Source organism: Rosa rugosa, chromosome 3, assembly GCF_958449725.1.
Source record: "Rosa rugosa chromosome 3, drRosRugo1.1, whole genome shotgun sequence".
Lineage (NCBI taxonomy): Eukaryota > Viridiplantae > Streptophyta > Magnoliopsida > Rosales > Rosaceae > Rosa > Rosa rugosa.
Window position 1 is genome coordinate 26,700,704 of NC_084822.1, and position 16,716 is coordinate 26,717,419.

The 16,716-nt window shown below is 46.4% G+C and overlaps 1 protein-coding gene and 1 pseudogene across 3 annotated transcripts; both read left to right on the top strand.

The window, feature by feature from the left end:
• Positions 1 to 17: 17 nt before the first annotated feature.
• LOC133739465 (nuclear pore complex protein NUP205-like) lies at positions 18 to 1,926 on the top strand. 3 transcript variants are annotated; one of them, XM_062167246.1, is made up of 3 exons: positions 18 to 566; positions 708 to 848; positions 1,052 to 1,457. In XM_062167246.1, exons 1-3 carry the CDS (start codon positions 393 to 395, stop codon positions 1,058 to 1,060), a joined length of 324 nt encoding a protein of 107 aa, XP_062023230.1. In that variant the 5' UTR covers positions 18 to 392; the 3' UTR covers positions 1,061 to 1,457. The 3 variants fall into 3 exon arrangements, with proteins under 3 accessions (XP_062023230.1, XP_062023228.1, XP_062023229.1); XM_062167244.1 differs by lacking the exon at positions 1,052 to 1,457 and adding an exon at positions 1,481 to 1,926 and having other exon boundaries at positions 32 to 566; XM_062167245.1 differs by lacking the exon at positions 1,052 to 1,457 and adding an exon at positions 1,481 to 1,926 and having other exon boundaries at positions 49 to 566; positions 711 to 848.
• Positions 1,927 to 2,476: 550 nt separating this feature from the next.
• On the top strand, positions 2,477 to 5,540 carry LOC133737491 (beta-glucosidase 24-like; annotated as a pseudogene).
• The last annotated feature ends 11,176 nt before the right edge of the window (positions 5,541 to 16,716 follow it).

Sequence of the window (16,716 nt, forward strand, 5' to 3'; positions counted from 1 at the left end):
TCATTCCCCCCTTAAAATTGAAACTTTGATTGCATAGAGCGGGAACTTCCCCTCCTTGCTGCCTCAGCTCAAACTTAAAGACTTCATTTAACATAACTTCATTTATGTGTTTTGTGATTCATGAATACAAAATAAGAAGAGCCAACTGCCCGGTGTTTGACAACTTAAGTTAGAGCTAGCAACTACGCCATACAAAACACCATGAAAACACAATTTCTTCATCAGTCTCCTTCTCTCCCCCAAAACACAAATACCTTCCTCTTCATCCACAACCAACCTCCGCGTCCAACTCAAAATAAAATCCCTCATCCAATCGAAGCGTGCCCAGTGGATCTCACCCTCTCTCCACTGAAACCCATACCTCAGATCCCTAATCTATCAATCGGAGAACAATGACGAAGCAATCTAAAGCCAAGAAATTGGATAATTTGGGAAAGGGTACCGTCACACCCGTGCAGATCGCCTTCCTCGTCAACCAGTTTCTCTTTGATAACAGCTACACCGAAGCCTGCTTCGTTTTCCGAACTAAAGCCTCCTCACTCTTCTCTACGTCTCCGATTCAAGAGGTACCCACATCTTTCTCTCCATCAATTTGGACTGAAATCTTCTAATATATATTTTTCTGTTGCTAGTCAACTTTTTCGAAAGTATTGCTTATGTACTTTATGCAATTTCTTGTATCCCATTCACCTAATTCATACTACTAGCAGGAAAGTTTGCGATGGGTCGACACGAAGATCCAAAGAGATGTTTCTGTGGATATCAACAAGAAAAGGATAATTGTAACCCCTATTCTGAGATTGGTGTTTTGTATGTTGCCTCTAGTTGCTACATCTGAATTTTACGAGGTTAGCCATCATCCTTTTTGTTTAATCAGAAAGAATTTTGTTTCTTTTTCAAGAAATTTTGGAAGTTTCTGCTCTGTTGTCCAAGAATCATGGTCTGATCATGATTTCATCTGTTAAATAGTCCGTTTTTCCTGCGGATTTGAGTATGATTTGTGAATTGAAGATTGCCATCTAATATTGTAATTATTGTCTAATTTCTACAGAAAGCTTAATTCAAATTCAGTCTGCAAGTCCTGTCAAATACTTGGTCCAAGAGGATATGATATTTTCTCAAACATAGTGAAGTTTTAAATGATAAACCTGTATAGCTTTATGGAGAACAGAAAAGCAATGGTAGGAAGTATAGAATCCTTCATGGATATTAGTATTACCTATTTTATTACAAATCCATGCATCGTTAGCTTATAGGTTCTTACAACTTGACTTCTATAAACTTCTGTTTTTCAAAGTTAATATTAGGCACACCATAGGCAGCCTCTTGTTTCTGTATACCGTTGAAATACTTATCTCTGGTTCTTACTCTTTTCCTTAAAGTAATCAGTCAGTCTTCTCTCTTTGATTTCTATGTATAGTTTTCCCTTGTATTGCATTCCAGAAATGCCCATTGCGTAACAATTTGGGTGCATAATTAGGTGAAGAATAAAGTCAAGAACAAAGTTGTTCGCGAAGTCATGCATAGATTTTGTCAAGGGACATAGATCACTTTGTGATCGTGTTCTTCAGGAAGACACTTTCCAAGCTGTTGAGATGGTGACGGAGCAAATAAACCTGTTGTTGGTATACTAAGCAAGGTATGAATGATAAGTGTGTTTTTGTTTGCATAAGATTAGTTAAACAAGGTGCGGTCAATCTCCCTTTCTATAAGTCAGCTTCAATAATATGGCTAGCAAATTGGCTTTTTCAATCGTTAAATGGTCAGGAAAGAGGTATAATATCCATTTTCTGAACATCAAATAACTATTATGTATAGACTGCAGATTTGAGACATAAATGAAGTATCAAGACAGGACATGGATGAACTTATCAATATGTAGGCTTGGCAAGTAGTGTTTCATCATCTGACAATATACAGAAAAGGTACTCCCTAAGTTTCTTGGGAAAGTAGGCCAATTTAATGTGAAGGTTCTTCTAGATTCATTTCTCAGAGAATTTGGTTTAGCTGTGGTGCAGTTTACTTTCAAAGTGAAATTGTATATATGTGTAATGCAAGTTTGAGTGTTGAAGGTATTTTAAGCAATAGCGAACAGAAAATACAAGTAATAGCTGGTGAAAAAAAAGAAAAGAAAAAAAAAATAGTGACAATTAAAGCCTAGTTTAGTGCTCAGTTTGTATTTCATTTTCCCTGGCAAAAGTAACAAGCTAATGATATGTTCGAGTGATGAACATATTTAGTTTTTAAGCAATATAATGAGAGATACACGAAAGTCTACTGAATTATATAAGGGATAATTCTCGAACTGATTATTGAGAGAACGTTATGATTTAAGGTGTATGTGTTTTCACTGATGATTGATTGGCTATTTTCTTTATTCGGTGATCTGCATTTTATTTTCCCTTTGTGAAAGAAATTTTGCCTGCTAGTTGGTTTAAGTTAGATATAAATAAGCATGTTAGCACGAGGTGGCCTAATGGATAAGCCTGCACTCTACTGCAGGTATGTACTAGCTCTCCTTTTCAAAATTTGATGCTTTTTGGTCAAATTTTAATTGATGTTAGTATCAAAGTTGACACCTTCTGACTTTATAGTATCATAATTTCTAAGGTATAGTATCAAAATTATGATACGAAATTAATTTTTCTTGGCCAATGTTTGTCTTAGGAAAAATAAGGTGGACAAATTGGACGGTCACTTGTAGGTCAGTATGTTGAGCCTTATTCAGATACAGAAGAAGACAAAGCTGCAGCAAAAAGAATTTTAGACTTCGAACTTAGATGGTTAGTGACATCCACACTGAACCTAAGTTTACTTGCTTGATTTGAGCAAGAAGTCTCCTTAATCTTATGCTAATTATACTGATGGTGGTTCTTATTAGGTTTATGGAACCAATAGTATTTGGAGATTATCCAAAGATTATGAGAGATTTGGTCAAGGAAAGGCTACCCCTTTTCACCGAAGAAGAGAAAAAATTGATTAAGGGATCCTTCGATTTCATTGGCATCAACTATTATACCACGAGATATGGTAAAAACGTTCCAGCAAGTCAAGCTGAACCATTGAGTTATCACAATGACGTCTTGGCTACATCAACTGAAACAAGTACACTTCAACCTCCTTACCATTATTAATTGCTTGTCATTTGTGTTGTATGTGCATGTTTTCTTACCTCATATTTCTGTAATTGTTGCAGATGCAAATGGAGTCTTAATTGGTCCTCATGTAAGAGAATTGGTGCCTGAGTTTCTTTCCGTCATTGTATAAATGTAGCAATGCTTAGCAAGAGAACTTAAAGACTTGTTAATTAATTGTTTTGCAGGCTGATGGAAGCATCTACATCTTCTCTTATCCACAAGGTCTTCAGAAACTTTTGGAGTTCATGAAGCAAAACTACCAAAGTCCTAAAATCTACATTTCTGAAAATGGAATTACAGAAGAAAAGGACGATAATCTTGGACTAGATGTAGCAGTCAAGGATCCACATAGAATTGAATGCATTCTTCGACACTTGTACCGGATCAGGATGGCAATGAAGTAAGTCATCCATTTAACTAATTGTGAGGCATTACTCTACATACTTACTGGGTTGAGGATAGATGGTATATATCCGTATTTACTTGTGATTGCTGTTTTAGCAGGAATGGGGTGAATGTCAAAGGATATTTCCACTGGGCTCTATTCGATGACTTTGAGTGGGGGAAGGCTATCTTGCAAGTTCGGACTTTACTATGTCGACTACAAAGACAATCTCAAGCGCATTCCTAAAGAATCTGCTAAGTGGCTACCAAATTTCTTGGTTAGGATGTCATATATGTACGTATAAGCTTAGACATAAGCTCTACATGGTTGTACCATAAGCAAATTTCCTTGCATAGAATGGAGAACTGTCAACAAAAAGTAAAAGTGGTTAAACATACTAGTAAACAAACCCTTGGAAACAAACCCACCCTTTTGATTATTTTCTGTTTAACTATTTTAGATTTGTAAGGGATTTTCTTGGTCTTCATAGATGCAATGCAGTTCCTTTTTGGACTGGTTTTGGGGTATGTCTTGCGCTTATGATCGATCTCTGTTTGTTTTACAGGGTATGTGGAAGCGACACGGCTGGGTTTTAGGAAGTGGTTTTCTTGTGCTTTTAAGGTAGTATTTTTTTTTTCCCATATTCTTAGCATTTATAGGTTTTCATGGAAATGCATGTCTTGTGCTGAGATTTTCAATTCCATTTTTAGACTTTTATGGCAAGATTACATTTTTAGACTTTTAAACATAGCGATTGTTCCAAGTCCATGGTCAAGTCTTTAACTTTTTCAATTTTTCTTATTTTGTGCTCTGATGAACGTTATCCTTGAAACTTGTAACTTTTTTTTCTTCCTGTTTTTTCCTTTTCTCTATTTGCAACACTTTCTGTTTATAACTTGCAAACAATTGTTTGTGACTTTTTATAAGGTCAGGTTTTACTTTTTAGTTTCAGTCCCATGGTTTGGTCTTATGCATTTGCAAAGGAAAAGATTTAGTTTTCATGCTTCAGTTTATTTCTTGTTCTCAGCTAAGTACTCCTGTTGCATGTATGTAATTTCTTTTATTTTCTGCATCCTTGAATGTGGCTTATTGAAGCTTTGGCTACTTTTCTTATGTGTCTTGATTGTGCATCTTTGACTTTCCAATGTGCTTCTTATGATGAGTGTAATTTGTTATTGTCTATTAAGTAAGTGTTTAGTGGCAGTGTCCTGCTCTGCAGTTTTGTATTTCCACTTTTAGGAAGCAGTTCTGTTTTATTTGTAGATTATTTGGTCCATTGTGCTTTTGATTTCTTCTGTAAAGCTGTTACCGAGTTGGTGTTTTATCCATCCATTTAGTTGTCTGGTTATTGCATGCTACCTTATTCACATATAAACACGGTGCATTTTTAGCTGTTCTGGTGCTATACTTGGGAGTTCAGTTTGTTTTCCAAATTAACTTTTGTACTATAAATGAAATTTTAATCATTCATGCTCTTTTTTTCCTAATGAAATTACCTTCTACTAATGTTTACCTTTTAATATCTTTTGGTGCATTTTTAGGCTATGGATTCATTTGAGCCTGATGGAAATGGGACAAATGGATCAAATGGAGAGAACGACGCAAATGTAGAAAACGACGCAAATGGAGAAAACAGGGCAGATGGAAACGGGGCAGAACATGCATTGCCACCCCCACCCCCTGTTATCCCACCAGATGTTGTTCCATTGCATGCTCAAGTAGATATTACACCTGAACCTTTAAAGAAGAAAATTGTGCGCCTACCAATTGCTACGCGAGGCCTTGGAACAAAAGGGCAAAAGATTCTAATAGATTTAAATCTTACTATTTGAACATATATAGGCAACAACTATAAATCTTGTGGGGTGAGGATGCATTCAAAGATGGGCATACAATCAGCTTCTACATAGAGCCTAAAGTGTTTAGATGACTCATTTGATGGTTTGTAATGTTTGTATTTGATGAACTACTGTTCATTTGGTAAATGGACCAAATGAATACACAATTTAATTCCGGAATAGGATGTTCAAATGATCACACAACATATTAGATATAATATTGACGATTGCCTGTTGCCTGAATGGCCAAAAATAGGACAGAAACACATTGCAATCAATCATATCACACATCGGTTTTTAACAAATTAGTGTCTTCTAATTTATACTCAGACAACAGAATTAATTGAACTCTGTTGTAGGAAAAGTTAATCACACAACAGAACCAATTGAACTCTGTTGTCCTAAAGTTAATCACACAACATATATAGTCCAAGAACTGAAGTTTGAAGATCAATCAGACAACAGACAAAATAAAAAAATGTTGTCTGACACGCTTAACATACAATAGCTTAAAACTGGCACTGTTGTTTGAAGACAGCGCCTCATCTGCTGCGCAGCTGCGCTTGGCATCTGCCGAGCTATCACACAACAGTTATAACACATACCTGTTGTCTGTGTGTTTCTCACACAACTGTGTTCCACCGTTGTCTGATTTTTCATCAGACAACGGTGGGACTCCAAATCCCACAACGGTTTTCTGCCGTTGTCTGATAAGATTTTTGGTGTAGTGTGTGCTTGTGAAAAATATATTCTTGGATGCCAATAGCTTGATTTTTCATCATAAGCACATATATAGGGGGAGTAGTGTTGTTCTGTTTACATTAGTTTTTCTTATCGCTAGTGTGTTAGGACTGAATGTTCTTTTCAATCCTAAGGTCTTAGTAGTTGTGTGTTTATTTTTGCATTTTTCTATAAGATGTTCTTTTCTCTTTTTAGGTTTGTTTTTGTTTAGTCTTAATTCAAAAAAAAAGGGCAAAACTGAAGTGTATGCTTTGATTTTATATCATACCATACCATACCTCACGGGTATTTCTGTTTGAGAGTGTTGAGTTGCAGGATTAATGGATGAATGTTTGGATGCTCAATTTCCAAAGAAAGCTAGGTTGCCGAAGTTTAAAACAAAAAAAAATTGGTCTGGAACTTTGGCATCAACAACTCAATGCCTTGGAAAATTTCACAATGGTGTTACTGAATGTGTGAATCAGGTTAATCCGATCTATCTTGTGGTAAGTTGACAGGTAAGGTTAATAATATGAACATATCATGTGGTGTTTTAAATGGTGCTGAAAGAAGTTCTCTTGCACTTGAGTTCATGTTAAATGAATGCCAACTTTCAATGCCCTTGGATTAAGTATGTATTGACAATCTCAAGCGATTCATTAGAATTTGTGATCTAAGTTGGTTCCCAGTTTTTAACTTGTGCTTGTAACAGCTGTGTGTTTGCATGTAGTATAGATTTGATTACTGTTGTCCTCATTTAGTTTCGAGTTACTTGACTATCTGCATATTTGTTGCAATTTCTGCATTTAGGATTCCAGGTTTATTTCAATCCTAGTTTAGGATGCGTGTTCTGTTGCAATCCTAACATGTGCATTGTAGTACATTATCACCTCAAGAGCAACTCATGAACTGAGATTTAGTTACATAACTTGGCCTTCTCCTGTAGTGATCTGTTCTTGTTTTTTTTTTAGTGTTTAAAGGTCCAGAATTAAACCATATTCCTTTGCCCTTCTTGTGTTTACGGCAACTGAAGCCTTGCTTTGTCTCTTACACTTGCACACCTAAGATGTTGAGTGGGGTATGCAGACTGAGTTATCACTCTTGTAATGGCACCGTTTGTTCTTTAAGAAGGCATCCAGTCTACCACCAAATGTAGATGGGACACCTACTGTTAATGCTCAAAGTCTGGCGGTAGCCAAGCCTTCGTTTAACGCGGGTCCGGCGGGCGGACCGCTACTCTGTATACTTCGTGATTCCTGCTAGCTGCCAAATGAAAGACAGGGCGTCAGAGGGAGACCGCGCTGGGCGGTCTTCACTTCTTCGATGCCTAAGTCAGTTGATATATATAGGCAGCATAGTAATAAATGAGAGTTAATGCGTAATTTAATGAAGGGAGAAGAGAGGACCTTTTATAGGTGAGGAGAGGTCTGATCTTCTCCTTGTTTTCGATGTGGGACTGATGTGCTTCAGTTCCCAGTTTCAGTAGCTTCTGATGCCGTCTTGGCAGAGTGCGTGGCGGCGCGTCAGCGGTGATCCTGGGGAACTCTTGTGCTCCGGCCGTGGCCCGCCTGGCTGCCTATCTGTGGGTTACTCCTTTGATGATAGTTGGTACCTCTGGCGGTACGATGAGTTTGTCTGATTATAGCTAATTATGCTTTGCAACGTACATGTAGGTACAAGTCCCCCAAGTCCCCAGTCAAGGAGGGCAATCTTGGTTGGGGAGTTGATCGGCGGTGTGAAGCGTTTTCTTCCGCTAGACTTTTGCAGAAGCATAATTAGCGTCAGTGCGTTGTCAACCATGGATATTACTGAGCAAACGCTTTATACCTTTCGGGTGGGCCCCTGCTAGGCCCCCCAGGGAGTCCCCCACTCCCCGGCTAAGATGGACCTCCGGATGGTCGCGAAATTTGTTTGGTGAGGGGGAGCTGCACGGAGCAGAGGGTGTTGGGTAGCGAACCCAATCTTTAGGACCCGAGTGACGGGGGCCAACGTACCTGATCAGGGTCGTCGTAGACTGTTGACTAGTCCCCGTGTCCCGTAGGGACAATCTGACTGTAATGCCGCGTGGCGGTCATTTGTCAGAATGAGGCGTGGCCTCGGGATCCGCCGCTGGCGGGAGTCCCCCCGCTGGTTTATAGCAGTAAACAGCGTCCAGTGGACGTGCTTGGTGTTAATTTATTGAGCGGTACCGCGCTGAATAAAGTACGCGATTTGTCAGATAAAAGAGGTTTCCGCTAGAGGTGCGTAGCGGAAGGTGCCCCGTTTGTATGATGACAAGGGAGAAGTGTCGCTTTTAGGAGACTTCGTAAATAACAGCTAATGAAAAGTTCTGCTGGCGGGGTTCCGCCCGGCGGAGAACGTCACTAGGAGAGGATAAGTGAGAAGTTTCGCTGGCGGGGTTTCGCTCAGCGGAGACTCACTTGGAGAGGACAAGTGAGAAGTTCCGCTGGCGGGGTTTCGCTCAGCGGAGACTCACTTGGAGAGGACAAGTGAGAAGTTCCGCTGGCGGGGTTTCGCTCAGCGGAGACTCACTTGGAGAGGGGTGTACCCTGGATTGCTTTCGTGATACGCCTTGACACGTGGCAAGTAACTAGAGGGTTAGCGTGTGGAGACGCGTCTCCTCAGTCCGGCCGTCTTCTCGTCATTAATGCGAGTAATGATGGATTTCGTAACCGAGGCGACGCCTCGGTTAACCCGGAGGGTTAGTGCGGACAGGGGACACGTGGACGGCTGGGGTGTGATGTCGTTTTCTAGCGGACGGCCCAAAAGCCGCTGATGTTGACATAAAAGGGGGGGAACGTATTGAGAAGGGAGATCAGAAAATCCATTCGAACTGTTTGTCGTCTTCAAGCTCTGCCCAGCCGAGATTTGCAGAGAGAGTGCCGTGAGTTGGTGGAGTTCTCGTGGTCGAAGAGACGAAAATTTCCGTCGTCGGGGCAAAGCGAGCATCAGTACGCCGGCGAGTTAACGACAGGTTAGTGTTCTGGTTATCCTTCTCTTTGGTTTTGTGTTGTTGTCGAATTGTGGGTTTGGTATTTGTGTCTGGGATTGGTGTGTGAACTGGGTTTCTTGATGCTCGTCGGGGGTGTAAGATGAGATTTGAGGTAGGTTACGATGCTTTGACAGAGAGTTGATAGTTAGGGTTTTGCTAGATGGTTGAATCTGGGTTGAGTGGGGAGGGGTTTGTTCATGTTTTGGTATTTCCTGGGTAGCTGTTCGTGGTGCTTTGCTATGGCTGATATAGGGATAGGTTAGATCCTTCTGTGGGCTAACTGATTTGGGTTTTAGGGTTTTTGGGATGGCCAACGTCGTAGAGATCTCGAGCAGTGAGGACTCCGGGTCTGACGTGTCAATCAGTGCGGCGGATAGGGTTTTTATTGACTCGTTGCGTCCGTCTGCCCGTGCAGGAACCTTACTGCCAGAGCCGTTAGACATCGAGCCGCTGCAAACCATACCCTGGGAAGTTGTCATGGGCCGTACGTTGCGTCCGGAGAGTTCTAGGGCGGGTGAGGAAGCTGCTGCGCGGGAGAGGAGTGAGGAGCGGCTAGCAAGTAATAGTGCCGCCAGTGGTTCTGCTGACGGGGGAAACGTGACGGGGGAGGAAACAGAGTCGGCGTGGGTGCTCCCGGATGGGACCCCCGTCGACGAGGCGGGAGGGCGGATGACTGCCGCCGTGGTCAACCGGATGAAACGGACATACCGGCTGCCGGGAGTGGTGAAGCTGCGCCAACCGACTGCGGACGAAAAGGCCTCAATTCTTCCAGCGGGGTTCGCCGCCGTTCACGAGGCAATATTCCGCCAAGGAGTGACGTTGCCGCTAGTGCCCAACCTTCAGATCCTGGTGTGTGAGTTCGGCGTCGCTTTTGGGCAGATCTGTCCCAACATGTGGCGGTTGATGCTGGCGATGAACTCCTTGTGGCGGCTATCCGGGTGCGAGGGGCCGACGGTGGCGGAGGTTTTGCACTTCTACGAACTGGTGTACATTAATCGCCAAGGGTGTAGGGGGCAAGTAAATTTGAGCCGCCGGCAGGGAGCGCCCAAGCTGATAGAGAATTTGAGGGATTCGATGTCCTACTGGCGGGGGACGTTTTGCGTGGCCACGACGGGGTGGGAGTATCAAGCGGAGTCCAACCAGGGGGAGCCGACATTTAGGATTAAGTCGGAGTTTCAGCCAATCCGAGGTTGTCCGTCGATCTCCTCTGAACATAGCTGGCGGTTTATGGTATATATGTTGCAATCGTTTGACTGACACTTTCTGTTGTTTTACAGCGGGCCTGCGCTACAATCTGACGCGGGAGGAAGAGTGCCGGGTTCCGCGTATCAAAGGTTGTTGGAAGAACCGCAATTTGCTGGACTTCCGTCTCCTCACCGGCTGGGAGCTGTTGGTCGATCAGCAGCTAACGCGCGCCATTGGTAAGAGGCCTCCGCCACATTGTATCTCTTGATAACTTGGTTAAAGCTGACAAGTGTTTGCATGTTCTCAGAGACTCCGCCAGGCAACAAAGCGAGCCGTGACGCCTTTGACAAAGCCATGGACCGTGCGGAGATAGACAACTTCCTGGAGACAATGTATGCTTCAGGCGAGGCGGCCCAGATGACAGTTGTGAATCCGGAGACGCTGGAGGTGAGCGCATCCGAGGTTGCGGTGACGCTGCCCATGCCGCACCACTCGCACCTAGGGGCCGACGGTCTGCCCAGCGTGTAGGCGGATGGACAAGCGGGCGGGGGAAAAAAGGGATCCTCTACCGTGCCGCAGAAGGAAAGAGCGGTTGGCACTCGACGTGGGACGCAGAAAGAAAGAGTTCTGGCGCCGGCGGGGGCTGCCGCGACTGCGGTGGGGAGACAACCGCCGATGGGGTCCAGGGCTGCGCCCACTGGAGATGCACGGGGGATTCTGCGGAAGCGGCGCCAGTGTGACTCAGGCGGGGAGGAGGATGATGACGAGACCCTCGAGGTCCACAGGCAAAAGAAGAGCCGACAAGGCCCGTCGAAGGCTCCTGTGACGGCCGAGAGAGAAATGCCCGTGAGCGATCTGGACTCGTTCGCTGCCTTCACCGAGTTCATGACCGACAGCGAGCGGGAGTTTCTCTACCATTTGTGCGAGCGGTTGGGGTTCGGCGGTCTGGCAGGGATGACGCGGCCAACGGCGATCGAGCAGTCGCCCTTTAGCTCAGCCTTTGGGCATCTGGCGGTGGGGCTGAACGAAATGTTCTTGGCGGCGCCCAAGCAACCTCGAATTGAGGGTCAGCTCCGGGAGGAGGTTAAGAGGCTTGAGAGGGAGCTGGGGGAAGCCAAGGACAGGCTGGCAGATGTGGAGCGACGCCTGATGAAGGCAGACTGTGACGCGGCGGACGCTCGAGGCAAGCTAGACGTCGCCATCCAGCGGGACATAGAACGAAATGATCAAGTCTCCCAGCTGGAGCAAGACAAGGCCTTGCTGCAAGAGCGTGTGACCGCCAAGGAGAAGAAAATTGACATCCTGCAGCGGGAGTCTGCCGCCAGGCAAGGGGAAGTGAAGAGACTGGAGGGTGAGCTGACCCGGCTGAGGGATGATGGAAGCCGAGCCGCCGCCGCCGCTGTGGAGAATTTCAAGCAGAGCGCGGAATACAAAAACGCGCTGAATGAAGCGGCGAAGGCCGGCGCCCTGGCGAATGTCGAGATGTTGCGAGCGAAGGGTACCATTGATTGGGCCAAGGCGTCCCTGCCCAAGGCGCCGCAGGCAAAAAATGCAGCGCCGACGAAGAGACCCCCGCCAGTACCCAGTCCCCCAGCAGGAGGTGGCAGCTCAGGCAGTGGGTATCAGACTCCGGCGGATGGGACCATTGAGACGCCAAGTCCTACCGCTCGAGGGACTGACCAAGCAAGCTGTGAACAGCCGTCGCAGGCTGAAGTAGGCGACGCCGAGGCCAACCCCTGACATGCCGGACGTGCCCTGTTTTGATTGTGTAGCCGCTGAGGCTGAAAATATATGTACTTTTGTTGTTTTTTTTTTTTTTGAATGTAATGAACAATTTTTGGGTGGGGAGTCCCGGCCCTGAATATATGAAATATGGAATTTTTGACGTTGTGTGATGACATGTCTATACCGCTAGAGTTTTGACTTAGGATGTTCTTTTGCAATCAATGAAAAATTAAAGGAATTAAGATTGGTCCAAGTGCACAACGTAGCGGACGAGGTCCGCTGACGATTGCCGGCGTTGCCAGCTGCCCTCAGTGCTAGACTTGGTAACAATGGTTTGAATAATTCCTCGTTTCATTGATAACTGACTGGTCAGTGTTAACAAAAGTGGGGATGTACCCGTTGGGTAGCTTCCCTTAGCTAAATATTGAACAAAAATTTAGCTAAGTCAAGATGCTCCTGGGTAGCGACATGACTATTTGTAGTAATACCGAAGGTGTTCGGTATTCCAAGGGTGGGTCGTAGTGACTCCATCCTTGTCCATTAAGTAGAAGGTGCCTGGGCTAACGACTTCTACTATTTTATATGGACCTTCCCAAGTTGGGCGGAGTTTTGTTGGTGCTGGAATGACTTCCTTCATTACCCAGTCCCCCAGTTGGAGGTTGCGGGCCTTGACTCTGGCGTTGTAGAAACGCGAAACTCGTTGTTTGTTTTGCAGGTTTTGCAAATGGGCCTTGTGTCGTTTTTCCTCTAGGAGGTCCAAGTCCAGGTTGATGCCATCGCCGTTGGTCTCTGGGTGGTAGCATTCGACCCGAGCGGTGGGTTGAGCTACCTCGACAGGCAGAACGGCCTCAGTTCCGAACGTCATACAAAAGGGGGTTTCACCAGTGGCGGAGGATGGAGTCGTTCTGATGGCCCATAGCACTTCTGGAAGCTTTTCCGCCCACAGGTCCTTGGCAGTGTCGAGTTTCTTTTTTAGCAGCTTCTTGATTATCTTGTTTGCCGCTTCGACCTGGCCGTTGGTTTGGGGGTGGGCGACAGAGGCAAAGCTCATCCTGGTGCCCAGATTGGCGGTGAACGAAATGAGCTCCTCATTGTTGAACTGTGTGCCGTTGTCTGTAATGATTGTGTGTGGGACACCATAGCGGCAGTAAATGTTTTTCCAGAGGAAGTGAATGACTTTGGCGGTAGTGATGGCCGTCAGTGGCTCTGCCTCTATCCACTTGCTGTTGTAGTCGATAGCGACAATGATGTACTTGAACTGTCCCTTGGCGGTTGGGAATTTTCCCATTAAGTCGAGGCCCCATGTAGAGTGGACCCATGGACCGATGATGACTGAAAGTGGTTCAGCTGGCGCATGCGGGAGATCGGCGAACTGCTGGCATTTGTGGCAAGATCTTGACACCTGCCGGGCGTCCTCACCAAGCGTAGGCCAAAAGTAGCCCTGTCGCATTGTACGATTGGCCAGGGATCTGGCGCCCGAGTGGTTTCCGCACTCCCCGCCGTGGATTCCTGCCAACACGACCTTTCCTTCCTCCGGGGTTAAACAGCGGAGGTTGGGGTGAGTGAACCCCTGTCGGTAAAGCTTGCCATTCTGGATATTGTAGCGGGTTGCTCTCCGCTGAATTTGGCGTGCCTTGACCTTATCCTCTGGTAGTGTGCCGCTGCGCTTGTATGCAGTGATCTCGTCCATCCAGCTGGGGTTGACTTCAATGTTGAAGATCTCCGCTAGGGTTTTCGTGATGCTTGGCTTGTCAAGGCATTCCACCTTTGTGTCCGCTGGACTTTGATGTGGCTGGGCGGTTGCCAGTCTTGCCAGGGAATCAGCCTTGGCGTTCTTTTCCCTGGGAATTTGTGTGATAGTGTGAAAGTTGAACTTTTTGAGCAACGTTTTGACATATCCCAAGTATGCCGCCAGCTGCTGGTCCTTTGCCTGGAAGCTGTCGTTGACCTGGTTAACGACTAATTGAGAGTCGCTGAATATGTTGACGCTGTCAGCCCCCGAGTCAATGGCGAGAAGTAGACCGACGATCAGTGCCTCGTACTCCGCCACATTGTTTGAAGCTTTGAAGTTGAATTTCAACGCGTACTCCGCGTTCAGTCCCCCGGGTCCTGTTAGGATGACTCCGGCGCCGCTGGCCTTGGCGCTGGCGGATCCGTCCACATGTAGGTTCCAATCCGACTGGAGGGGACCTGCCTCCCCGACGGTTACCACTTCCGCTCCAGGTACCATCTCTACACCGGGTTCAGGTTGACGTTCGGTGAGTTCAGCGATGAAGTCCGCCACTGCCTGGCCCTTTATGGCGGTTCTTGGTTTGTATTCTATGTCGAACTCGCTGAGCTCGATGGCCCACTTGCTGAGGCGCCCCGAGTGTTCAGGGTTCTGCATTACTTGTCTCAGCGGTTGATTTGTTAACACATGGATCGTGTGGGCCTGGAAGTACTGGCGGAGGCGCCTGGCGGCAACGATAAGTGCAAGGGCCAGTTGTTCCAAGGGAGGATACCTTGTCTCCGCTCCGTTCATGCCTCTGCCGGCGTAGAAAACCGGGAGCTCATCTTGGCCTTCCCTTCGGACAATTGCGCAACTTACCGCTGATGCAGATACCGCTAGATATATGAATAGGGTTTCTCCTTGGACAGGGACAGAGAGGAGAGGGACTGCCGCCAGATATTCCTTCAGGCCCTGGAACGCCGCCTGACATTCCGGATTCCAGTCGATGACCTTCTTGTGCGTTGTTTTGAGGAGTTTGAAGAATGGGGCACACTTGTCAGTGAGTCGAGAGATGAATCGAGAAAGGGCGGTTAACTTGCCCTGGAGGCATTGGACGTGCACCTTGTACTCTGGGTCCGCCAAGTCAAGGATGGCCTGGACCTTGTCTGGGTTAGCCTCGATGCCCCGCTCGCTGACAATGTATCCCAGGAATTTGCTAGCGGTGACCGCAAAGAAACATTTTTCCGGGTTGAGGCGCATACCATAGGCCAAGAGAATGGTTACTATGATCCTGAGGTTTGCCACGTGTCCGCCGGCCTTTATGCTCTTAACTAGCATGTCGTCCACGTAGACCTCTATGATTTTTCCCAGATGCTCCGCGAACATGGCGTTCATCAACCGCTGGTAAGTGGCACCGGCGTTCTTCAGACCGAAAGGCATGACATTGTAGCAGTAGAGGCCTTTGTCGGTGGTGAAGGTTGTGCATTCCTGGTCACTGGGGTGCATTTTGATCTGATTGTATCCGGAGAAAGCGTCCATCATGCTGAGGAGCTCATGTCCGGCGGTGGAATCGACCAGCTGATCGATACGGGGTAGCGGGAAACTATCCTTTGGGCATGCCTTGTTGAGGTTTTTGAAGTCAACACACATCCGCCACTTGCCGCTGGGTTTTTTGACCATTACTAAATTTGAGATCCACTGGGGATAGATGACTTGGCGGATGAATCCAATGTCCTGGAGTTTGGCGACCTCTTCTCCGATTGCCTTGTATTTTTCTTCATCGAAGGCCCTCCGCTTTTGCTTGATGGGATAAAAAGAGGGTTTGATGGTCAGTTTATGAGTGATAATCTCAGGGGAGATACCTGGCATGTCCGCGTAGGACCATGCAAAGACGGAGGCGTTATGACGTAGGAATTGAATGAGTTCTGCCTCTACTTCTGGATCTAGTTGGGCGCCTATACGGACCGTCCGCTCAGGGTGCTCGTCCGAGATACAGACAACCTTCAGGGATTTGTCCGGGTTGACCGGCTCCTTCCTTACATACTTCTTCTCCTCATCCCTAGGGTCCTCGAAGATATTTGGTGGCGGTGCCTGGTTTCCTACCGTTAGGACATCATGGCGGCGTGTTGACCGTGCCATAGTCGTTGAATAACACTCGCGTGCCAACTGCTGGCTTCCCCTCGCACTGCCAGTGCCGTTAGGTGTGGGGAACTTCAGGAGAAGCATGTACCCGGCGATAATGCACTTAAGCTTGTTGAGCGCCGGTCGTCCGAGGATGGCATTATATGAGCTGAGACAATCAACGATTATAAATTCTGTATGTACCTCCGCCATACACGGACTAGTGCCAATAGTCAACCGCATGTAGTCAGAACCAAGCGGCTGTGTGACGTCACCAGAGAAGCTGAGCAGTGGCTCATGATCCTGGAGCAACTTGTTATTCCGCTTGAGATGGCTGTAGCAACCGCTGAATATGACGTTGACAGCGGACCCGCTATCTACCAATATTCTCCCCACTGAGAACCTACCAAGAATGGCGTCGACCAAGAAGGGGTCATCATGGGGCAGGTGCACCCCGCGCTCTTCCTCCTCAGAGAATGTGATAGGTTCCCAACCAACCTTTGGGACCTTGGCGGATCTCTCGTAACGGATATTGCAGACTTCCTTTGGGTGATTAACGCGTGCGTAACGCTTCCTGGCTCTGTGAGACAAGCCCGTGATTGGAGCACCGCCGTCGATTGTGTTGATGCGGCCCAACGTCTCTACGTTGGCGATCACTGGTGGCGGTTGGCGCACCTTGAACTGTTCCATCTTGCCTTCACGGTACAAGGTCTCAATTGCCGTCTTGAGTGCGTTGCAGCTGTTGGTATTGTGGCCGCTGTCCTCGTGGTATTTGCACCATCTGCCGGTGTTTTTGGGTTTGCCCGTCTTTGGGTATTTTGCTGGAGAAGGTGGCGGGATCTGATCCTTGCACTGATTGTATATTTCCTCGTACGAGGTTGTGAGGACCGTGAACACTGCATACC